At 45.5% G+C, this 24,883-nt stretch overlaps 1 protein-coding gene across 2 annotated transcripts; it reads right to left on the reverse strand.

Annotated features, from left to right (window-relative positions):
• Positions 1-1,733: 1,733 nt before the first annotated feature.
• On the reverse strand, positions 1,734-24,066 carry phf2 (PHD finger protein 2). Of its 2 annotated transcripts, none has more exons than XM_077007667.1 (22): positions 23,724-24,066; positions 19,531-19,616; positions 19,018-19,132; positions 18,620-18,780; positions 17,971-18,112; positions 17,671-17,857; positions 15,925-16,087; positions 15,340-15,427; positions 14,690-14,796; positions 12,917-13,008; positions 12,739-12,828; positions 12,100-12,468; positions 11,821-11,934; positions 10,902-11,017; positions 10,245-10,423; positions 9,920-9,987; positions 8,916-9,085; positions 6,430-6,698; positions 5,275-5,370; positions 5,047-5,156; positions 4,456-4,747; positions 1,734-4,267 (listed from the first exon to the last, which is right to left on the reverse strand). In XM_077007667.1, the coding sequence occupies exons 1-22, from the start codon at positions 23,819-23,821 to the stop codon at positions 4,179-4,181; spliced, it is 3,201 nt and encodes a 1,066-aa protein (XP_076863782.1). In that variant the 5' UTR covers positions 23,822-24,066; the 3' UTR covers positions 1,734-4,178. The 2 variants fall into 2 exon arrangements, with proteins under 2 accessions (XP_076863782.1, XP_076863781.1); XM_077007666.1 differs by having other exon boundaries at positions 6,430-6,719; positions 23,724-24,065.
• Between the last annotated feature and the right edge of the window lie 817 nt (positions 24,067-24,883).

Here is a 24,883-nt window from a genome sequence, read left to right on the forward strand (position 1 = left end):
CACGAACTACTGCGCTCTGATCGCTGTGGCGGATGCGTGGCAGATGTTGACGTCAAAAACAGCATTTTCATGTTAGGGGTGGAACACTGCCATGTCTTCAAACAATAACAAATATGCACCCAAAGATTGTTTTATCCTAAATTATTTGAAATGAATGTCATGCAGTTAAGATTTATGTGGGATCAATTCAAATGTCAGAGACTGAAGGGAAGCAATTGAGGGGAAATTAAACACAAAAACCTAAACAGGCTACATTCTTACAATAATTATTTGCTTATGGCAAATTGTTTTCCGAAACTTACTTGAGATATTCCACTATATTTCCACTCCAAAGGAAAAAAGCTTAATTGTTTTAAAATTACTGCACTGACCTACTTATAGCCTACTAAAAACACTTAAAGTCCCCTAATGTATAAACAATAACAGCATGTATTTCCTTACATGTAGGCCTATGAAAACTCACAATTCAGGAAGAGGATGAACTTACCTTTCCTGACAGAGGCCTCATTCGGCCATTTTTCCTGAGCTATTTATCTCCACCTGGTGGTAGATAAACGTTAGTCTCTGCATCTTCTCAAAAAAAGATATATATGTGATATTGGGACTATTTTTTTGGGACACACACACACACACACACACACACACACACACACATAATAAACTTGATGAAAATAGTTTCTCACATCAAAACACCTCATGCGGTTGTTAGTGTCCTTTACTGAAATATATATATATATATATATATATATATATATATATATATATATATATATATATATATATATATATATATATATATATATATACATATGAATATGTAAAACAAAACACCAACACAAAGCATTTAAAAACAACAGTTGTTTACAGTAGTGGCACAGAAAGCTGGTACTGTAGCCTACCTTTTTCTAATATTTTAGCGGTGCTCCTTCGATGTGACGGTCGTTTACCATTTTAGTCACCATGCCAAAATATCACTGCGTTGCTTTTTTAAACAGAATAACTCGAGTTTCTAAAACATACCAAAAAAGTGGAAAAGGAGAGTGTAAGTTAACTCAGCTAGTGCGTTATTAACATAACTGCGTGAATGGTGCCGTGATTGTTAACAGTAGTACCCCCGCGTAAGCGCGCGCGTCGCAAAGCGTGCAGTGCATTTGCCATAGCTGAACATGTGAGCATATTCCAATTTGCCCACCGAGGGTACGACTATGGTAATAGACTATTAATAATGTGGACATTGGCTCGAGCGTAAATAACGAATTGTCTGGCTTTACTGGCTTGATTCCCGGGCTTCAGGCTTCAGAATGAACGAACAAAAGCAAAACGTGCAGTTCTGCTCCCTGTGGACACTGCGGTTCTAAATGGAGGTGTTGTATTTGAGGAAGACGTTTCTCCAGGGCATCAGGTCCTTACAGTAGCGTGCTCATATTTAAAAGCAGTTACCAGAGTAATATTCCAGAGTTCTCGTTTAGTCCTGCCATGATTGCAAGACCACAAAATCAGACATTTTTCGCCAGTGTTTTGCAACGGGAAAAAATGTGACTGTTACAGGTGTGCAGACGTACCTAATTCTAAAAGCCAAATGAGCTGTTGGACAATATGGCGTTGCATAAACAGACACTAACTTAAAGACTTTTTTTTAAATACAGGCTTACGTGTGGAACTCAACATTTGCATGCAAATCAAAAACGAGATGGAGAATAGCTTACAGAAAACACAGCACATCACAACCAAAGTTCTCATTCACTGCCCTGGTACAGTGGACGCATTTAATTGGTTGAACATATAAAAATAAACCACGACAAAGCAACACACATTTTGTACAAATAAAAACCTGAAATAGTTCCATTGACAAAGATTGATCTGAGTGTGTTTCAATTCAAAAAGGTGGATACAAGATTTACATTGATAACTAAAACACTGCAATTGATCAGCAAACCTTGCAAATAATGTACATAATCTATTATCAAAATAGAATCCATGGCATGACTGTAAAATAGCTGCATAATAATAATAATAACAATAATAATAATAATGTAACATTTTGAATAGATGACCTGTTGCAATAATAAAAAACAAAAAACAACAACAAAAAGGAACAAATGATTTTACTAAGACAAAAATGGAACTATTGCCCAAAAACGTAATGAGGCATGTTACTGACACAAGATTGCTAGGGGGCTCTCACACTGATAAAATATTTAAAACAAAACCTCTTAAGAATTATACAAGTATAAAAGGCTACAAACATTAATAAATTACATCACTGACACAGAAAACACTTCACAAGGTGCTAGCAGAAGATGACGGAGTCCCAGCGGGGCCTGCTGAACTCAGACAGGCTGTGGTCATGGAAACTGCTTTGTCTTTTTCGTTCTTTTTTCGTTCTCCCGTCAAGAATCCCCCCACCCGCCCGATGAATCAATACGTGTACTTTTGTTTATGTAAGGCCATATGATAGTTTATGCTATAATGATTTTTTTTATTTTGTTCTCCAGGCAACACCTTTGTCTAACAAAACAAAATAAAACAGAAGAACAGATGGTTAAAAAAAGCAAAACATAACTATCGTGTCTAACAAAACAAAAATAGAAAGAAATTACTATTTTTATATCTTTATATATACGTTTTTGTTTATAATTTGCAAAAAACTAGTAAAAATGTATAATGAAGTCTTAAGGAAAAAGGATACAAAACCTAGTCATTTAAAAAGCTATATACAAGCTACATTCTACATACTGTACTGTGAAGCAATAGAAATGCATATTTCACTGTAGGGTAACGGGTGGTGCCTACGAGACAAACGGAGGAGAGAAAGTATCCCTGTGTGGTGAAACAGACTGACGTGGATGAGGCTTATCAGAGTTATAGGTCCCATGTCGTTAGTGTTTTATTTTAGAGAAGGGTTTAGCACATGAAGGGGGGAATGAGAAGAAATGAGAAACTACATTTACAAACAGTACAGTAATATTAAACACAAGCATTACGACATGACTTGTGCCAAACACAAATCTCTCCCTGGGACATTTACCAACATCTCGAACATAATGAAACAAAACAGACTTAATAAAAGAATCTAGGTTAAAAAAATACTTTTGGGAGTATTGCTAACAGTTTTAGTATGACATACTAGTGTGTTGTAGTTCTCATGTTAGACTGAGATGAAATATATTATACATCATAATGTGAAAGACAATAATTTTAAAGCAAATAATTAATGTGAAACATGTTTCCACTAATGATACACACATAACGACTTGTCATAAAGTGATGTGGAAATATGACTTCAAGAAAACATACAAAGGTATTGTCTTAAAAACAAAAATCATAGTAACATTGAAACCGAATATTAAATGAAGCGCTACACTTTGTGGTTCACAGTAGCTGGTTTAAAACATTGAAAACTACTCACAATATCACTTAGTTTTTGTGCTTCTTTTGTGTCTTTAAGTGCCATCTGGCTTTCTTCACACTATCTATGAAGTACAATTATATAGGTCAATAAATATTATCAGTGATAGTGCTTAGCAAATAAACGTAACTTGCTCCATGAACGAGAGGTTTACAAAAGCTCCTTTTGTCTCAAGGAGCATCGATAGCAAAAATGGGGTACTGAACTAATGTCGGGCACTCATTGTGAGACGTCTCAAAGAGAAACCATCCCCAGTAATACCAGTTCAACATCAAAATACAATGATAAGCCACATCCAATGGGCAGGAATGAATTCCTGGATTTCAACCCCGTCCCACTGCCCTATACCAATGCATGCAACTCAATACATGCGAGGGATACTTTCTTTATCTTGGAATGACTGCTATGTATTTCATAATATCTTAGCAACCCCTGATAAACTGACAGTTGTAGTAAAACGAGACAAATTCTTCTTACAAAATATTAATAGCAGGTATTCTGTACATTTTTTAATATCTGAAAGTTATAAAGTGTAAGTAGAGGCAAAAACCTATTTGAGCTATGTTCTTCTTAGAAATCGAAAAAGTTGCGTGATTCTGTTTGTACTCCCTTTATGGTCTTCAGTTCTGGGTGCCCACCTCCTTCTTGGGGGAGGGGGGCTGGGAAGGGGGGGGGGGGTAAGGAGGGTATCGTTTTGGCTAGTCCACGGGGTCCATAGGAACATTAGGAGAAAACGAGAGTGCGACCCCTCCCCCCTCCGCCGCGCCCATTACAGCAGGAGCTTCCCATTCCGATGGATCTTCAGGATTTTTCCGAGTCTCTGTTTGGCTGTTGCCATGCCTTTCTTTAGCCGCTTGGCTGGGGGAGGAACGGAGTGACATTAAGGTTATCTCCAACTCGTCAATCGCGTTTTTATTACGCACGGGCACGTCGGCCGTGGGAAAACATCATCGCTAATGAAATCTCAAGGGACCGACTTGGTCGGCCGCGCATGGAGAAGGCGTCCGCCGGTCACCTCCGCCGCACGCGCGGGGCCTCTGACTCACCTTTGGCGTCCGCGGAGTTCCCGCGCTCCACTTTTGCAGCCACGGATGTGGTGTTGTTTGGAGATGATGTGGACGGGCGTCTCTGGTTGAGGAACACTCCTGGCGCCAGGGGTTGCGCCCCCCCCATTGTCTTGCCCATTCCAGTGCTGTACTCGTGGTCAGCTGCGTTGCTTTCCGGGTCCGGGGTTGGTTCTGGAGAACTGCTGTCCTGAGAGGGTTTAGGAGGTTCCTCCACAACCACAGGCTTCTTCTTCACGCTCTTCTTCTTCTTCTTGGTCTTCTGCTGCTCCTCCTGTAAGGAGGCCAGAGCGCCAAACTGTAACAAGGTGTGAGACTGACACGAGGCAGAAAGAGTGTGAGACTGACACTGTAACAAAGGCTGAGGGTGTGAAACAGTCCAACAATGAGTCAAGGTTGGAACAGTGTAGCAATGACCCAAGAAAGACAGGAAGTTAGACTGACACTGAAATAATGCACACCAACACAAAAAAGAGAAGATACAGCTGTTACATTCAGAGGCTGGCCTGACTCAGACGTTCTGTTAGATAAAGAGTCAGAAGCGTCAGTGTCTGATGAGGTGGAGTGGTTCACCTGATGGGAGAGTTTGGCAGCAGCGGCGGCCAGTCCGGTTTCTATGGAAGCCACCCGCGCCCCCTCACGGGCGGGTCGTTCCTGTCGTGGTACAGAGGGCCCAACTCGCGCTGCAAACACAACAACGAGAAACGTAAGCCACGGCTTCCACCTCTCAGACCAAACCGTGTCGGCCATCCTGACGTCCGAGAAGGACTCTCGGGATGAATGGCGTGAGGTGGGCCATACCTGTCGGACTGTACGGAGTGTCATCTGAGCTTTTCCTTTTCTTCGATCGAGACTTGAAAATGGGGTTGTCCTCTTCTGACTCCAGAGAGGGATAAACTGGAGAAAATACATGGTGTCAGATTTTGGCACACATTAAAAAACCAACACCATGGCATACACTGCTATTTTTAAAGAATTGTACAGATTTCACACACTCATCCCCTTACGGATGTATGTTTTCCCAAGGACCTTCTGACGAAACTAAAGACCGGGACAGATGCTCACCGGCTGTTTCATACTGCCTCAGCCTGCACCTGGTCTCTTTGATCTCCAGCACCAGAAAACATGCAATTTCCAACAATTATCAAGTCCCCGCCCAAAACAAATCTCTGTTTACAGTATAAAAGTGCCCTCGTGTTTGATTAAGTGTTTCCCTAGTGTGAGCTCAATAGCAAATGTGCGTGCTGGTTATGACTAATTAGAGTATCAGATCAAAAAGTATTTAAAACAATAGTTTAGAATGCTGGCTAATGGATTATTAACGGGCTACTAATGGTCTTGCTGTTTTTGGACGGGGTTCACAAAGAGAGCACAGCTGAAAAAGTACTTCGCTGGAACTCAACTCAAAGACAGGATCTGGAGATCCTTCCATGCGGAATAAACAAAATGCCTGACACTTTCCCCAAATGAAAACCTAGTCGGAATCAAAGAGCAATTATAAGTTTAATTGATTCCGTTTGTCCTCGTGATTGTTCTTCATTCCCAATAACAGCCTCAGATTTACAGGACTCCATTTCTAGAGCCACAGCCTTTATTTGGGTTTTGGGCAGCTTTGCCCTATACTCCTTATTCAGCTTCTGAAAACTTCAGTAACTGGTGTGCTGGATCAGGTGTGCAGAAGCAGGTGTGTTGGAACAGGGAAATGCTCAACATTTTTTATCCAAACGTTTTGCAAATGTCATGTGCTTTTATAAAATTTCTTTCCATCCACAGTTGTGTGAAGAAACTTCACATGACATAAGCTGGCATAATTAGGGGTGGCATCGAGGCCAAACGAACAGACTTAATTCAGTCCCACTACTGTTCTGTAGCCCTCCATGTCTGAGAAAGACCCCCTGGAGATTTTCACCTGTCCTTATCCAGACCTCACACGGACCGTTTCCCCTAAGACCTCACCGTAGTCGGAGTCCTTGAAGCAGGCGTCCATGTGGTCCTGGTCGTCGTCGAACATATCCACGCTGTCCACGCTGCTGCTCTTCCTCGGCTTCTTGGGCGGCCGCTTGGCCGGGCGCTTGCTGTTGCTGCCGACAGCGCCCCCTGCTGGCTTCCTGCCGGCCGAGTGCGAGTTGCCCTTCGTCTGGCTGTTGTTCCAGGCCGGCTGAAGGCAGGCGTCTGAGGACTGCAGGTTAGCCATGGACAACATGCCCTGGATAGCCTCCTGCGTGCTGGGGGACGCAGGTGGCTGACTGTAAGTCCATCAATAAGAAATAACACAACACACACACATTACTCCAAGTGTCAGGGAGAATGAGAAGAGCTTTCGAGTTTTAGAGTTGGGAGAAGACCAAGGGCTGGGCAGAGGGGAGCTTAGCAGGGGGTGCCAGGGCGCTAGTCAGAAGCTCTGAAGATGCGTGGGTGGATGGATGAATGAATGGTGTGGATAGGATAATGGCGGTAGCATGTAGGCTAGGCCCAGTGAGGAGTGCCTCCCCACAGCAAGCGTTTGCCTTTGAAGGGATCAGAGATTGAGACAAGTGCCAGCGACCATTGGCTAGGTCAGTGGTTCCCAAAGTGGGGGGCGCGCCCCCTAGGTGGGGCGCAGAGCTATTGCAGGGGGGGTGCGGAGCTTGGAAGTAAAACATGTGCACAACTGTCAATATGGGGGGGCGCAAAAATATTCTCATCTACTAATCTACTAAAGGGGGGCACGGCAGAAAAAGTTTGGGAACCACTGGGCTAGGTTAAGCAACTGGCAGGAATAGCCGGCCAAAATATGCACAAACCCTTAATGCCAAGAGTGCACAAGGTACTCCGGGTTCAAGACATGCCACGCGGCACAAGGCCAAAAGCATCTCACACATCTCTGTTGACTAAAAGCTCATCACATGTTCTCAGGATTGTAAGCAGCCTCCGAAATGCTGCTTTCCCATTCGTTCTTATTCATTTTAATGACATGACGAAACCAACTTTACGCTGGGCTTTTCTGACTCGCCTGGTTAGACACGACATGTTTCTCCCTAATTACTTAATTCGCTTGGATTTGCAACTCTGTCACACTTGCGACTCTGTCTGAAACAATCCTGGAGTAATATTTGTGAATTTAAAGTCCCACTAAGCCCGTTGTTCATGTAGATCATGTGGATTACAGCCACTCTCACCCCTGCGGAGCGTATAAGATTAGAGCTTCCATCTGCCTCCAGCTTGTGGAAAACAGCAGAAAAATACAGATTTAGCCTGTCCAGATTACCACCTATTAAGTCATTAACCAGTGAGCTGGAACAATGAAAAAAGTGGCTGTTTAATGTGGTTATAATTGAGTGGAGTCATTTCCTCCCCACAATCTGCAGTCATATGTCAGGTTTAAACGCATGAAAAAATAATTTGAGGAATTAACATATTTTAACGATGTTTTTGTTCTCCTTTTCCCTCCTACCTTGGCACTAATTTCCAGCTTTCAGCGGTGGAAATAGACCATCAAGAGCTGCGCAAAACAGCAAACAGCGAAATGGGGAGGAATGGCCTCCGGCATCCGGCGCATTTTGACAAATTAATAACGCAGGATTATCAAACAAATAGCAGCGCTACACACAGCCTGCTGCGGTCGGTAAGGTGCGCGCTGAGGTGGAGCCCTTAGGCAGCCGTAGCGCTGCACGAGGAAGTGGATGACTGTCTGGATAAGACTTCGTCTCGGGGCGGGAATCTGGGGGGTGCTGGCTCACCCACCCACCCACCCGCCGTGTCAGCACTTCTACTGGGCCGGACACACGCTCCACCGTGTGAAACATGCCTCAGGCACGAGAGTCAGCTAAAGACTCACTGACCTTCACTCACACCACGCTGGCAAATATCATTTCCTGAACTGTAAAGTGTATCGAGTGAGGTTTAGAATAGCTTAGCAGTCAGCCAAGATGCCTGAAAAAATTCACCAATCCTTAAAACTACCAAACGGTTTTCTCAGCCCATCCGCTCTATGATTCTTTCACAGTTCATATTGTACTATATGTAGCGCTGTAAATGATCACACATTTATGTCATCCATTTAAAAGTGTGGTCTACATTTGACCTAGTACGTAGAACGTTGCTCTCTTCAAACCTACTTCCTAAAACCGGATTCTGGAAACTAGGCTTACCCTAACCCCTAACCACTAACCCCTAACCCTTACCCTAACCCTAACCTTAACCCTAATCCGGGTCACACTAGGTCATGCAGTGTCTTGATGCTTCACATCAAGTGTATGCACTCATCATCAAAGGCCTTGGGCGGAGCTGGGGCCCATCACTCCCTGCCAGACCGCACTACAACTGCCGCCCTGTATCTATGCCCGTCCTGCTACCCAGGTGAAGCCCAAAGGTCAGGGGGTCAGATCTGTAAGGTGGTGTGTAGGTGGTGTGTAGGTGGTGATGATGAAGATGGAGGGCGTGTCCAGAGGGGGTGGGCGTACCTGTTGTTGCTGTAGTCGATCCCGCCCACTTGCTTGCTGGCCTGCAGGAGGTCGAGGATCCCCGCTGCACTGCCCCCTTTCTTCTTGGAGGCTTTGGAGTTGCGACCTTTGACCTCTGCCTTGGCCTCCGTGTCTATGTGGAGTGATTCTTCATCTGATGAATCTGCACTCTGAAAGTAAATGAAACCTGTCACTTATAATTCCATCATAGGGAATATTCACATATATCGTAACATCGAATATGCATAAATCTTGATCACATTTGTGGAAAACATGCTAAATTATTTTTTTATTTCATCAATAAAAAAAAACCATCACACAATATCACCACCAATGTACTGGTGTCAATATCAACATAATACAGCTTAACTGTAAGCACTTCAGAGACAGATATGGATTTATGTGGATTCAATCCAAAGCCTCGAGACAGAGGAAGACCACACGCCGACGGAGGAAGACCACACGCCGACCACCTACATCTCCCAACAAGCCCCTCCCAGCCCCTCCCAGCCTCTACTACCCCTCCCAAGTGCCTCCAAGCCCCTCCCACCCCCTACCACGCCCTACACCTCCACCCTTGGTAGTGCTATTGTGCCTGCTGGGTTCAGCGGTCTCGCCCCTGCTGGACCCGCCCTGCTGTCGTCCCGCTGTCGCCGTCTCCTTCCTCGCGCTGACGCACGCCCCCGCTCTGTGGCTTTCCCTCTTTGATTAACTCTGCGTGTTGCTTTAAGTCGGAACATTAGCGGGATTGTCTGTGATTCCCGGCACCAGCCCAGTGCCGGGAACAGGGCGCTGGCACACGTGACCTCTCTGGTGAGAGTGGTTTTTAAACGCATCCAGGAGGAATCTATTAGTTACATCATGGAGTAGTGGATGGTGATTAAGTTGCAATTTCTTCTAATGTATAATTAATCAGAGCACTCAAGTGGTTATAGAGATGGCTTGTTGATAGTGATGCTAAAACGGGAGAGCTTATTAAAGAAATATATTAATACTTAACTTACCTTAATAACTGATGCTTGTATTTTTGGCTTCTTTGAAGGCTGGATGGGTTCTTTGATGTTTGATAAAACTGGAAAATAATAATAATCTTGTTTTTAATGACAATTAAAGCAGAATTGGTACTAAACATATTATCAGTGCAGTCCTATCTACTGATAAAGATAAAGACGTTGCAGAGTGCTCCCTCTGAATCAAACGATTTATAATTCGTTCTAAGAAAAGAACAATCTCAAGGTCCCCTGAATAGTCCCTCAGTTCTTTTCTAAAGTTCCATATGCAGTTCATAGTGTTTTAGATGTCACAGGAGAATATGTTGATGCCACTCACAGGAAAAGTCCCTCTTGACCGGAGTCTTTTTCCTCCTGATGGGGAACTCGTCGATTTTGAGCTCGCCCTCGTCTGACACGTACTCGTACTCGTCTCGCACCGGCTTGCTTTTGTCTTCCTTCACGTTTTGTAAGGAGCTAAACACACTCGAGTTGGTCTGTGACTTCAGCGTCTTGGCCCTGAGGAAGCAGCACGCCGTCAGCATGAGCTCACCGCCCCAACAGACCAGCAGGTGGTGCCACACAAGCAGAGTGCCCGTGTCAAACCAGCCAAGCAACCATCAAACTGTGAAAGGTTTAGCATAACAAAAGTACTGGGAGATTGAGGCCACGGACAGGAATCTCCACAAACACACCAGCACACAACACCAGCACACTGTAGCAGGAATCTCCACTATAAGAATGCACTACAAGAGTCCTGAGCCCTATCGGAAGAGAGTGGAAAACAGCATGACTGGAATTTAAACCTAATTCTGAGCTGTAAGGCAAAGTCTTGCTGCAACATTTCATCAGGTGCTCAGATAAATCAAGAAAATAACAGACATTCAACATGGGGAGGAGCCAATAACCATTGGGAGGAGCTTTTAAATTATAATACTAACACTGCAGCAAATAAGGTGTATGGACGGATTATTTCAGTACACAGCAGCACACATACCCCAGCAATTTCTTGTTTGACATCGAAAAGGAGAATTTATTGTCTTTATGTCCCAGTGATGATTTTTCAAATTTGTGCTCTTCTTCCATTTTCAGTAATGAATCTGGTTTACTGTTCTGCAAGAGAAACACAGAACATTCCCCTCAGTCATCACTCTGCTCCTCATTACACAACGCCGCACACGTGAGACCGAAACAGCAACACTAATGGCGGTCAGGGAAGAGACACGGAGGCCATGTGGGCTGGCGACCTTGGTGAGCGTCTGGCCAGGACTCCTTCCATCTGCAAGCACTCGGAGAGCTGGAGAGTCGTGCCTGGATCGGGAAATTTGGAGCGACTACAAACATCCCCGGTCAGCTTGGCATTGACTTTTCCATGAGACATCAAGCCAGCTAATGTCTTCCGCTCACCAGAATGAAGCTGTTCCTACAAAAGCCGGCCCACGTTATCCAACAATAACGACGAAACATGCTTATTTTTGCTGGAGAAACACAGGCATGTGTAAATACTTAGTGAGCCTGCCAGCGATATGACACAGTGAAAGAGCTTTCGCCAACTCCCGATCCTGGTGAAGGGCACAGCCTCAGCTGAGCTCCACACAGAGCCAGCAAGGCGATGATTTCTGCTGACTGCTATTATCTGAGGTGTGTAAATCACTATCGGACAATCTGCCCCATCACTGTGACTTTTGAAATCCACTTAAGGTTTGACATGATGTGCATGTGCTTTGGATGCTGCACTGATCTGGATTGATTGATCTGCTCTGAATCTGCTCTGATCTGATCTGGATCTGCTCTGATCTGGATCTGCTCTGATCTGATCTGGATCTGCTCTGATCTGGATCTGCTCTGATCTGATCTGGATCTGCTCTGGAAAAGGTTCGTGGCTGTGTGTTCTGCGTTGCCATTCTCAGGTTTACCTTGTACTTCCACTTTGCTTCCGTTTTGTTTTTGCTGTGTTCTCGAATCTCAAATTTCTCGTCGTCATTCTGCTTGTTCGTCTCTTTCATGAAGCTCATCAAACCCTTTGTAGCCTGTAAAAGCAGGGAGGAGGAAATGGTTGAGGCCCTCGGGGCACATCTGCACCGAACACTGTTGCCCAAATATCTGTTCCTTCTACTCGAGCCCAGGTGGTTTGTGACGTGTCTGATCCTCTGCGAGTGTGCTCGTCAGAGGAGATCTGATCTCCATCCACTCACCTTTCCTTTTTTGGTCTCCATCTTGGCGAGGACGTCCTTGGCGTGAGGCTCCGGGCCCGCGAGGCCAGACGGCTGCTTCTCTGGGATGCCGCCGTCCTTCATCTTCCTCCCCTTCTTTTTCCCGCCTTCCTTCAGCTTGGGCACTTTTGGGGGTTTCGGTGCCTTGGGGATTTTGGGCGGTTTGGGCGGTTTGGGTGGTTTGGGGGGTTTCGGGGGCTTGGTGGCCTTCTTCCTGGACGGTTTGTCTTGAGGTGGAGTACACGTATGCGTGGGTGACGCTGCTTCTTCTGGCTCCGACGGCGCCGATGGAGGCTCTTCTGCTGGGGGTTTGGAGTTGCTCGGTTCACTCTTTATGGCTTTAGTTGCATTCTGCAGGACATGAAACACCAGATTGATCAGATTGTTGACCATTCCCTCCTTGAACAAGGACCTAGGTCTAGTGTAGCTTCTGAATGATCCACTGTAGCTACTGATTAATACGCCTTTTAAGCAGTTAACATGTTTAGAAGATTTGAATAGAAGATAAATATGTAGGTGATTCATGGTAGTTCAAATTTATTGGATGGTTCACTGAGCTGTGAACACACCCACTTAGTACTGTCCACATCTACAGTATTAATGTAAAGTGAAATGTATCACCTCCGCAATCCGAATCTCTTTGGCAAGGTCTTTAATGAGTTGTGTTGGCTTCATATTTTCAGGAAGCTCGTCTTCGTGTTCCAGAAGTGCCTTCAGTGAAAAGCAGCGTTCAATTAATGAATCAGACAGACCATAACAATAGAAAAAGGATTCACAATAGAGTTAGAAATATACCCACTTGTTTTTTAGTCCACGATCTAAAGGCGCCATTGATGATTTTGGCACCGTGTACCAGGTAAGGCGGCGCTTGCTTGTTTGTCTTGTGTAAACCTGCACAATATGATGTTAAAGTGTGAGGTTAAGCTTGCACTAGCATTCAGCTCTGCTGGGCTTGACTTTAACTTGCCAGAATGGTGTTTTGCATCATGATCATCGTAGGCCTGGTAGCACAATGACAACACATTTCTAAAGGTTGAGAACAGACCATGGTATAATCACCATAATATGATCTTCAGCAGTTCCCTGACCTTTCTAATGATATACTACAGTCATTATCATTCATTACCACCCAGAAACCCTGCTTGAAATCTCCATCAAGAAATATGAAATGTAGATGATTTCTTTGACTCTGCTAAATGACCCTGGGACACTGTCAGCTTCCTTAAATCATTACCAGCAGTGGCGAGTACTGCAACCCCCCTGTCAGGGCCAATCAGGGCTTGACGCTTTGCTTGGGGGGGCTGTGTGTGTGTGTGTGGGGGGGGGGGGGGGGGGGCACTGTATCAGAAACAAAAAGGGATCACATTGGCAGGCGAAGTCATTACTGTTCAACAACAATGGCCATTCATACATCAGCGTGATTACAGCGATCCTCCGGGGCCCGAGACCGCCGTGAGCTGTCGCCTCCACACACGCTCCCTCCCTGATTACATTGGACTGGATACACAGCCACTACAGGAAACACACTGCACACTGCATTTACATTAACAACACAGGCCCAGTGGGGAAATGGTGAGGAGTGGATGGGGAATGAGGAGAGAGGGGGGGGAGGGGAGAGAGGAGGGGGGAGGTGAGAGGGAAGCGGAGCCAGAAGGACTGATTGGGCGAAGAGCCAAGACGCCACCCCCAACTCTCCACACATGGAAGGTACGAACTTAAAACGATGACCCTGAAACGCATCTCCCTCCTAAACGTCCGTAGCTCCAGTGTGGCCCTCGGAGCGTCTGTGCACGCTCACAGCGGTCTGGCAGGACGGGGCGACGTGAGCGGGAGGGGAAAATGGTGGAAACATAAACAGAGAGCAGCCGGAGGGGGGCGGGGTTTAAACGCTGCGCTGTAATGGAGCAACTGATCCTGCCTTTTGAAGGTAATCGTCCGTGAACTCTGCGATGCTCTAATGACGGCAACACTGTTCCTGCTGTAGTCTTCTGCCCGGCAGGCCTCTCCAGGAACGGGGGGGGACGCTCCACCACTGAGCTCCACCACCACCACCACCCTGCCAGTGTTACTGAACTCCTTAGACTACAGACCATTCCCTCTGATCAGGCCTGCGTTCGTCAAAACGAAAAAATCTTACACAACAAATATCCACACCCACTCTGCAAGGGAAATCACACACCAAAATGGTGTGTCTGCCTCATAATTTACTCATCACACTTCTGCTCCTCTAATGTTGTTTACACTATTTTTTTGTTACTTAATGAAACACAGTCTAATAAAGCTGAAGGTTTCTGCCACAGTACAAATTTGATGCACAGGAATAGAAACTCAATTAATTGTTTTCTATTTAAAAAAATAAGGCATTTATGATGTGAAGCTCAGATTTCATGCGCAGAAGCATCTCTAAGGAAAGTCAGGTGCCTCTACCATCATCTTCACCTGAAACAATAAACGTGAGTGTGTTGTACAGTGTGTGGTGGGTCTATTGCTAGGGGGCAATAGCAATATTGCTCAGCAGGCAAGCACCTGGCCCCAGGTACAGAGCCACCCGCCCGGGTCACGTGATACTCACTCTTCAGCCTGTCCAGGTAGTGCCTCCCCACATACCAGCATGCTGTCTCGAAGTTGCAGAACGGTGTAAGGCTGGCCACCTTGAGCCTCTTTTCCACCTCGTACGCCCTGTGTGGGAAGAAGCACACGTGAGAGTGTGGACCCATGAAGGACATGAGCTCGTGGACAGCGGTCCAACGTGCCGGCACACGTGAACGGCGACTCTGGCTTGGTTTGGGTCGGCCTCACAGGTACTGTGACTGAGAACAGGACCGGGTTCATCCCGCAAAAGGCCTTGGTGAAAATTTATATTTACATTTATGGCATTTGGCAGACGCCCTTATCCAGAGCGACTAACATTTTTTCTCATTTTTACACAAGTGAGCAATTGAGTGTTAAGGGCCTTGCTCAGGGGCACCTCAGTCATGGCCTCAGGTCTGGGAATCAAACCCATGACCCTCTGGTCACAAGACCAGTTCCCTAACCGCCAGGCCATGACTGGTAGTTGTTGGTATGTGTTGCATTGCAAGTTATGCAGGAGGATTGAGAAATGTTTTACGGCCTAATATACTGTTCCAACCAAGCCTATGATGACCTGCAGTATGTGAACAGCATTATGGAAAAGTGGCATTTCCCTGGGGCGGGGTGTACCGTCAGGTGAGGCACACCTACCTCATCTGCATCTCCACACTCAGGCTGTGGACAAAGTGGCCAGAGAAGGCCAGACAGTCGACGGGCGTCAGCACGGCGTTGATCCAACCTGTAGGGGGCACAGTTCACAGGCATGTTCACAGCCACGCTGTTCATTAACAACACCGGTCTCCTCAGAGCCTTGCTGAAGAAACGTGAGCAGAACCTTTCTGTCTTGTAATAACAGCCAAAGATCACATTATACAGACAAAAGTCATTAGGGTGTGAAAATAGAGCCAGATTTGCTATAATGAGAATAATCTGCTATAACCTATGATTGTGATGGGCTTTGCAAAGTGTTAAAACACAATGATGAATCTTAAGAAATATCATTTTGAGCAAGATTCTTTACATTTGTTGGCCACGACTCATCAGAACTCTCACATACTGTTCATCAGGAACATGAGGTCAGCGCTGACCCACAGTGCATCACACAGCTCAACAGTGACACGTTCGAGAGCTCATTTGCATATCATGACATGTTCGAGAGCTCATTTGCATATCATGACATGTTCGAGAGCTCATTCGCATGTTGCAGGATTTGTCTGCGTGGACGACAGATCTCACCTGATGGGATGAAGAGCGTCTGGCCCTGTTTCAGGATGCACTTGTAGCACTTGTCCACCTGGTCGGCGAAGAACATCTCGGCGTGGTTGGCGGAGGATCTCCAGCGCTCGTAGAGCGACAGGTTGGCCGAGGTGGGTTTGATCAGGAAGAAGATCTTTTCTCCCTGGGAACAGCAGCACATCACCACAGACGTCACACACCACTCGGGGGATACGAGGCACTTGCCACTCCCAGTCCAGCCCACGGGAACGCCCCCAGCCCACGGGAACGCCCCCAGTCCACGGGAACGCCCCACAGCCCGTGGGAACACCCCCAGTCCACGGGAACGCCCCCAGACTCTGGGAACGCCTCCAGACCATGGGCACTATGACCCTGTCCCGGCTCCAAACACAGCTCGGGTAGACGAGAAGGACAGAGAACATGGTCACGTGGACCATATCGGGTCTGGAGTGGTAAGGGTGTCAGAGCCACAACATTCTGCAGGAAGGTCCAATACGCTCTCTGAGTCAGCTCACAGCTATACGATACACGGTGTTCACAGAGAACTAGAGAGGACAACATGTGACCCAGACTCCGAAAATACAGTGGCTCAAAGGAATTAACTGAAGAGCAGATGATATCGCATCTGAGGGGAACGTGGAAAGTCTGTATGATGTGTTAGAGTTTCACAGGTTCTACTTCAAGAGCAGAGCTCGGCGACCTTGAAAGAATGGATTTTGGGGGGGGGACGACATACAGTGATGTAAACCTTATGCCACAGTTGTCTTGGTTACGGGATCTCAAGCTAACCAAATTCTTCTGGGAGATTTTGGAATGGCCGTTTTGAACGTCCTTTTGTTCTTTACACAGGAAAACGCTGAAGAGGATCATTTGTGTGTCATGCCTCCGCCAGACAGCCACACCTCTGCGCTGGCAGATGGTCCTTCACCTCTCTGGGGCAGGCCGCCGCTCAGATGGAGAATCACCCCCACACAACACTGCAGAAAGTGTGTCAGGACTCAGTGGAGAGTGTGTGTGTGTGTGTGTGTTCTGCATGTCAAAAACGCACTTTTATCATTTTTCATTGTTAGTATTTATTTTTTTTGTTTTAAATAACGATTTCTGTCCTACTTTTTTCAGTGCTGCAAGAAACTGTAAAGTTTCTATTGAACTTTTGCACCGCAGCACTGGGTCTGTGGTGCGGGGTAATGACGGGACTGTGGAGCGAGATAATAATGGGACCTTCTTCCATGTGCTCTGAGGATTCACTAATCGAGTCAATGAGTCGAGACCAAAGGAAAAAATCCATTCGCGGTTGGTCAGAGACATCGTCTTCAACCTCACAGGGTGTCAGGCAGAAGGATACGAAGCAAAGATAATCTGTGTTACTGTCTCTAAAACACATCCTCACTCCACTTGTGCTGCTGGCTAAACTGTAGTAACCTTATAGTAACCAGCTCGAAGGCTAACCAGATCGGACATCAGACATGTTTCTCATTATGTGTCCTCTCAGTGCGTCTAAGTCATTCAGTGCCCGGCATTCACACCCTGATGGTTTTCACTGTGAATGAATAGTACCTTTATATGCCAGTAACCATTCGTGATTACGTATAATATACCTGGTGCACAACACATTAAAAGAATTGGGCATTTCTGCTCCTAATAATTAATTGGATGTAAATAAAAACATTATATGGGCTACTGGTCCCAGTGAGGTGCAGATCCATTCCTTAATAAATGGCAAAGGTTATTGTCTCAGAAACTGACCTTTAGGACGTGGTACCAGACAGAAGCACCAGCACACTCCGTGTGGAAGTCCGTGTAGCTGTCTTTCACACAAATCAAGCAGTACTTGGTGACTTTGGGCTTTCCCAGTAGTGCATCGTCAGGCCAATAGTTCTCCACCCATGATAACCTCCTCACGATCTGCGGACTCTCCACAATACTCGACATTCTGCACAACAACAGGCAACATACAACACGCTTTCAGAACTCATTCCTATTCTTAGGCATGACTACAGCGCACGAGGATACAGCAATGTCACTATTTCAGAGAGTCTTGCTCACCTTGTGTCTGAGAACTCCAGGTTAATCACATTTAAAACTTTCTTTCTGTTTGTGCTGTAATAGTAATCCACAAATTCCTTTAACTTCATTTTGCTGTCAGTCTGTTTGGTGACATCAATGACATCCACCAAAACGTCAGGCCCTGGAAAAAAGAGAAAGGGTGGAATTTCCAGAACATGGAAGCAACATTTCTAAAATTATTAAGATTAATAATAACAGCAAGCACAATCATAATAATAAATTGATGTTACACTAATGCTATTTTGATATTATTATTATTAGTTCTGATAACAACTGGTATTGACATAAATGATACGGGGGAATTTCATTGCTGAACTTTTGGAATGCATAAGCGCCCCCTAGTTGTGAACACGGAGGGCCGTTCCGTTTCATGATATAAAGTCACTGCAAATAATGTTGAAAATAGCAGACTACAAACGCAAGTCAATACGTAAAGACAGGATGAATAAGGAGAATGTCTCATTCAATTTACGCCTTTTGGAAGACGCTCTTATCCAGGGGTAAAAAAAATCAATTACTGGGAGTTATTTATACGTAGTAATGTTGCAATTACAGACAGCGATACAGGAAAAAACAAATCGTGAATTGCAAGCTCTCGGATCGCCTTTGAAGTGCGCGAGGCTCTTACCGACGTAGTTCTCCACATCGCTGACGTAGAAGGTTGGCGCGGGCATGGTCATGGCCAGCCCGTCCTTCTTCTGGATCAGAATGGGCTCGTTGAAGCCGTTCTCCTCCAGGTAGTCCAAGGTCAGCTGGCTCCCGCTGAGTTTGACCACCACATCCTCCGAGCTACGAGGCAACGACAGCGCGGTCGGTACCCGGAGAAGACGATCACTCCCACCCCAACACCTGCCTCCGTGCTTTGGGAACGCCATTTAACCTGATCGGAGGGCGCCATCTATTGGCACACTAGCCAAACTGAAAACCTAAAAGGTTTATTTAAAAATAATACACCCGGTGTGTTGTGGTGGATCTGGCCGTCAGGGGACGGGCGCTAATAATCGGACCGCGGGTCCGGGGCGGCACCTGGGGAAGGTTCTGCTGCGTAGCTCCTTTATGAAGACCTGGCTGCCGTTCTGCACCGGTCTGACGTCGCCGCTCTGCCCCGTGTCCTGCTTATTCCAGTTTTTTTTCTTTTTCACTGCAACGGTAAAAGTGCCCAAGGCAGAGGAAACAAGCTCAGCCGAGTTGAGCGAGAAACGCAGCCGTGCACCTGTCACTCTAACTATGCTAACGGCATCAGCTGTGCAGAACTGATCCACTACCTTACAAAACCTGCAAATGCGTCAGGTGGGAAGATACATATAAACGGCACGGACCATAAATCGTTCGTAATAAAGTTGAATAAAAGGAAAATAAAACTGCCTTATGGGTTTTTAACAGGACTGTAAAGAGTGGCAAATTATGGAAGGTGATAATAAAACAGCACGTGACCCCTACTGAAGCGTTCCGTCAGTGCGCTTGTGAGCACGTGCGGCAGACGAAGCACGTGGACACGCGCGCTCGGCACACGCGCCGTGGAGGCGCCCGGCTACTCACGGGTGGATTTGCCGTGTGTCTTCTCGCAGTTGGGGCAGTGGTAGATGTCAATGTCGGGCGCGTCATCCTCATCCACTCCCACACAGCTGCAACACAATGACACAAAAGAGCCTCTCAGAGCATGAAGGGATTCACGTCAGCGGCGATACAAAATCAAACTCTGATGCTTTTGCGCCACTGAAGACAACTCGATTCGGTCTGAATCAATTCAGCTAAACGAGCCTAATCAGTAGGGTACAGCCTCCTTTCTCTAGGCGGTGAGAGATGATAAGGATTAACACTGACTTCACTGTCCCCATCAGCCAGTACTTCCGCCAAGCAACTCTCATTCCTGCCAGAAGAGGGAGCCACTCCTATGTGGGCAGCAGATACAGTACTGGGTGTCACCCGCGTGGGCTCCTCTCCAGGACGACATTGCTGGAGTATTCAGCAGCAATAACGTTCTGCCTGAACTTCAACTGCACAGGGAGGGGTTCACCCGGAGGTAAAAGTGAACGAAGCTGCCCCATGGGGCCTTTTGTAAATCTAGCAGGGACAAATCGAGCTTCATTTCTCCGCGCTGGAAGACGCGCCCGACGTCAGCATCAGCAACAAGTGACAGCTCCGTCCGCTACGCCCCTCTCCACCTCCACCTCCACCCTCGGTTATTTGCGTCCGTCCACTGCCCGGAGAAGACAGAGCGGCAGGATGAAGACGGAGCCCACAGTCCGCTCCGCACTGTCATCACGCTCTGGGCGGACACAGGCCGCCGCTCGGACAGGCTTCCCGCCTCACAGGATTTAATATCATTAATATTTAGATTCTCGTGGAGTGGGTTGTAATTTGCGCTGTTCTTACGTGAGTGCATTGCTCAATAACGTATTTTTGGATCACCAGTTGTGAGAATGAGGGTGCTTCTTGAGTACTACACGTACTTAAAATAGACCTATTCTGGTCTGCTGGCAAACTCCAGAGTGCTCCTCATAGATTATTAATGTCCACTTACACCATCAACAGTCAAGACTTACAGTCTTATCAGAAACCACCTAATAAAAATATAGTAAACATTTTATTAAACTACTGATGCTGGTTTATTAAGCCACCAACACAGTTTCCAACTGAGCATCAAAATGAAAGTTTAACTCTATAGAAAATGAGATGGTCTCCATGTGGATAATCAGAATCTTATATGTTGCTAATCACCAGTATGTCATTGTCGGTACACTTTATCCTGATGGTCAGGACTGGTGCAGCTGGGGAAATCTCACCCATAAATTATTCAACTGCATGGAAGATCCCATCATAACCAGACAAATACAGACACCCAGGCTGCAGAAAGCAATATTACACACAATCTAGAAACATAGTGCAAAATGCATGTGTCCTGTGGATTTTCACATTTTGTAAAACAAGATATCAACAGCCAACAAGCTCGTCCTGTAGTCTGGGTTTGACTGACCAGGTCTGGCCTGTCTAAGAGCTGCTGTTAATGAGACTAAACAATATTGTCTCATGAATTAACCCTGACTCTGTTATGTGTATGCCATGTATATTTGTTTACATAGACATTCTGTAAATGTTCCTGCTGTATTTGAGTGAAACACGAATGGTCCAACAGTCACGGCATCTAACAGGACGTGTCCTGTAGATTTTCTGTAAAAGAGAACATGTCTAACCAGACAGTCCTTTGAAATGCACTACCGATTATAGTCGTTAAATCACATGCACTTTAATTCCCTCCTAAATCAATTTTTCAGATATCGTCCTCCTGAAAACTCATAGAAAAAGAATTTCTACATTCTCATAATTTCCATATTCAAGTCCAAAGCTATTGTACTGCTGTGACCACGTATGCCAGTTTTATGATATTTTACCTGAAAATTATACTTACAATACCTTTAAAGAGTTTTGGTCATCATCTAAATACAAGTCAAGCTAAAATTAGACAACTTCAGATAATATGTGCAAAGCCATTCTTCTGTGAAGAAGCTGTTGTGTCACTGGGACTGATCAGACAGTCTGTGATAGCAATACTGGGAGGGAGGGAGAGAGAGAGAGAGAGAGAGAGAGAGAACGGTGATGTCATTCATTGCCACCTTCGAAGCAGAGAGCATGTGTGCACACCCCCCCATAACAAACATGACCATGTGGTGCTGAGCTAAGAGTGCAGAGAAGACAGATCTGTTTTACACTGGTCCAGGTTCAGTACCAGCCTCTCTCATTCAGGACTACGGAAAAGGAAACCACATAACTGAGTTCAGATCAGTGCCACAGTCCCTATGGCCAAGCAGAGCAGCTAAGGAGATTCTCTCTGCTCAGGGTTTAGAACCCAGGAAAGATGAACCGCAGTGGTGTTGCCCCAAAGAGAGGAGACGTGGGTAAGGAAGTGTTACCATGGCGTTGAAAGGTCATTGACTGTAATGTTTGAATTTGTTCTTTGGGCCAACAGATTGAAAATTGTGCCTGTAGGTTTTAAAATCTGAGCACTGATCATAATACATTACTTGAAACTGCAAGTGTGTGTGTGTGTGTGCCATGTATATTTGTGTGTGTAAGCGTGCACTTACAGAAAGTCACATTTGTGATTATGTTACACAGCTCATACACTGTGTAAATCATTTTAAAACAGCAATAAACAAAATAAAAAAAAAACAATCTACAACTATTACATACAGCTACATTCCATTACCATTGGCCGCAACTACATAAATTACAAATATAACGGGAACACCCCCCCCAACCCCCTCCCCCTCCTACATTCACTGGGTGCAATTTTTCAGCGGACAGTGATTTCCACAAAACAGCGCGAACACGGACAGAATAATATCTAAGTTGGCGGCCAATATGGTAGATTTGTATGTGTTGTACTAATACCATGTCTGCACACTGTCAATCCATCGCAAGCACACGATATCCTGCAGCCCGCCTAATACGAGTGGCCCGAATTAGTTTGAACGGCACAATAAAGAATGTCACGAGTACTAATAGCGCTCGCCAACTTGATCGATCTCTCTAATCCAGTGATCGCTAGTTACGCCTCTTTAAAACGCAAACCTTCATATGTAGGATCGGTGTAAGGACTCCCCTGATTAGAGGGCGAGCCCTTGAATATTAAACATTTACCAGATCCGGTAAAAGTGTATAAACACAGACATTAAAGAGGGTCGTTTGGACCATTTGAGGTATTTAAATCTCAAAGGGAAACAGGTCAGTTGGAGTGATTGAATCAAGTTCATCCCGTGGTGTTCATCTTTCCCACTGACGAACACATGGTTCATCAAAGGGTTAAATGATAGGCGCGTAAATATCTCACTCATTCAACTGGAACGTTTCATTGTTTACATTAACAAAATGCTCGACACAAAACCTCCACGCACCCAAATGTTCCTTATTCGTGCGCATAAGGTTTGGCGTGTTTGGCGTTTTTGGAAGAGGGGAAATCGGGGAAATAACAGCCCACCGAATGACTTCCATTATTGCGGCGGGCTAAACTCATTTACTAGTGCACGCCGCTGTCAGCGGACGGGTTATATCACTGGTACATATACCGCAGAGCAGATGCACTGCTTTGATATACGTGTGTGCTCACTGATCATCGAAAGCGAATATATATGTGAACAGATCTACTAGAATAGCCCCGAATCTGCAATGTCTGGCACAAACCGCCTATTATTCTTCCGACAGACGTTCATGTAGCGCCCCGTGTCCTCGCAGCACAATGAGGACAGATCTGGGCAAATGTTCCGGACCAGGGAAACACACGCACCAAGACAAAAGAGGACATCGCCATTCGCGGGAACACGGCAAGCTATCTAAATAAAAATGGTTTGCCAAAATGCATAAAGCAGAGCAATCCATGTTCGCAGACACCCACTGGTGACTGTTGTACGACAACATCAGCGTAGCAAAACACTGAAACTATCAGGGACTCTAATCAGCCCCCACAAAGCACTTCACGCCAACGTACACAAGCAATAAGGCAAAGAAATACAAAAATACTGTTATGACTGACAAAATCTCTTTTGTGCAGTTCACAAAAATGTCTCTAGCAAGCCACCTAAATATAACTCCGCCTTCTTCTTCAAGCGGCCTCGCTCTTTTTGGCAATACAAATGTAGCCACCGACTGTGCAACTAAGCAGACGAGAACGAAATATAGTCATCCGGACATATTGCGAAACAACAGTAAATACTCAAACGAATAATAACAGTTACCTGCCATGAAACCAGTCCTTGCAGGCATCACATTCGATCATAAACTGGGTTACGTCGTAAGGTAATCTGCAGATGCAATATACTGGTACAGTCGCCATGTTAGATCAATTCACAACAACGCCGGAGAGACGGGGGCAGTAGGAACCCGCTCCTGCAACAAAATTGCAATATGAAGATCCTCAGAACACTCGCGGTTCCGCTGGACATGCATTCATATCCGAGCGAATCCCGAATCTTCTGTAGCATCGGGACTATTGCATGGACGCATTGTAGAGGTTACAATGTTTCCTGAAGTGCACTATCGCGTGCGTGCCCCCTGGTGACTATACAGTATCCAGAGTTTCATAAACCATAAGAAAATGTATCCTTTCATTGTAATGTTGTTACGTCAGGCTGAAAGGCGAAATTCATCCCACAACCAGATGAATGAATCTCATGATTGTAGCCGGTTCTCGGGGGATCCCGGGATGTTAGTACACTAAAATTACCCGCAAGGGAATCTCCACCGATTACAGATGTACAGAAAAAGTCAGGTTAGCGCAGTGTAAGCTCAGCTCATTCAACACCGTAAATAGGGGGTGTTTAATCAAAGTTTTTTATAAAAGACTCTTAAAAGCGGATTTGATTTTTTTTATGTGTGTAATTCTGGCCAAGGGCGAACATAGATCATACATGTAATACATATAAAATACATTATAAATATTTATAAATATATTTTAAGAAATTTTAAGTAATTTTGTATATTGAACTATATATTGGGGAAAACATTGTTTTTCATCTACATGAAAAAATCACAAAATAAAAAAAATGGTTTTATCACGCCATGAGTTTGAGAGTCGGGGGCGTGACTTTGCCTATGAGCAAAACTTATGCGACAGTTTGGACCGTGTAAAAGTCGGGATGCAACTTCACGAATGGCATCGCTCTCCTTCATCGAGTTGTCTCAGCGTCTTTTAATCTGGTGTCATAGGCATGACGTCACACGGGACCAGGACTTATTCACGCTACGGAGACCGTGACCATTCGTGCCCGCGTAAAAGCGATCAGCGCGACCTCCGGTAGTCGGCACGCGACCTTTTAGAAATTACGTCACTAGTCAACGTTAGCCTTAAATTGAGAAAACGCAGATCTTTAACTAACGAAGGTAAAGGATACCTCAC

The sequence above is a fragment of the Brachyhypopomus gauderio genome, chromosome 1 (genome assembly GCF_052324685.1).
Source record: "Brachyhypopomus gauderio isolate BG-103 chromosome 1, BGAUD_0.2, whole genome shotgun sequence".
Lineage (NCBI taxonomy): Eukaryota > Metazoa > Chordata > Actinopteri > Gymnotiformes > Hypopomidae > Brachyhypopomus > Brachyhypopomus gauderio.

Coding starts and splice junctions, on each gene's coding strand:
- phf2 (XM_077007666.1), bottom strand. CDS start 23,821: ATGGCGACTGTACCAGTATATTGCATCTGCAGATTACCTTACGACGTA. Junction 13,009..14,689: donor CTACCTGGACAGGCTGAAGA/GTGAGTATCACG, acceptor CATATTGTGCAG/GTTTACACAAGACAAACAAG. Junction 9,988..10,244: donor GGTCAAGAGGGACTTTTCCT/GTGAGTGGCATC, acceptor ATTATTTTCCAG/TTTTATCAAACATCAAAGAA.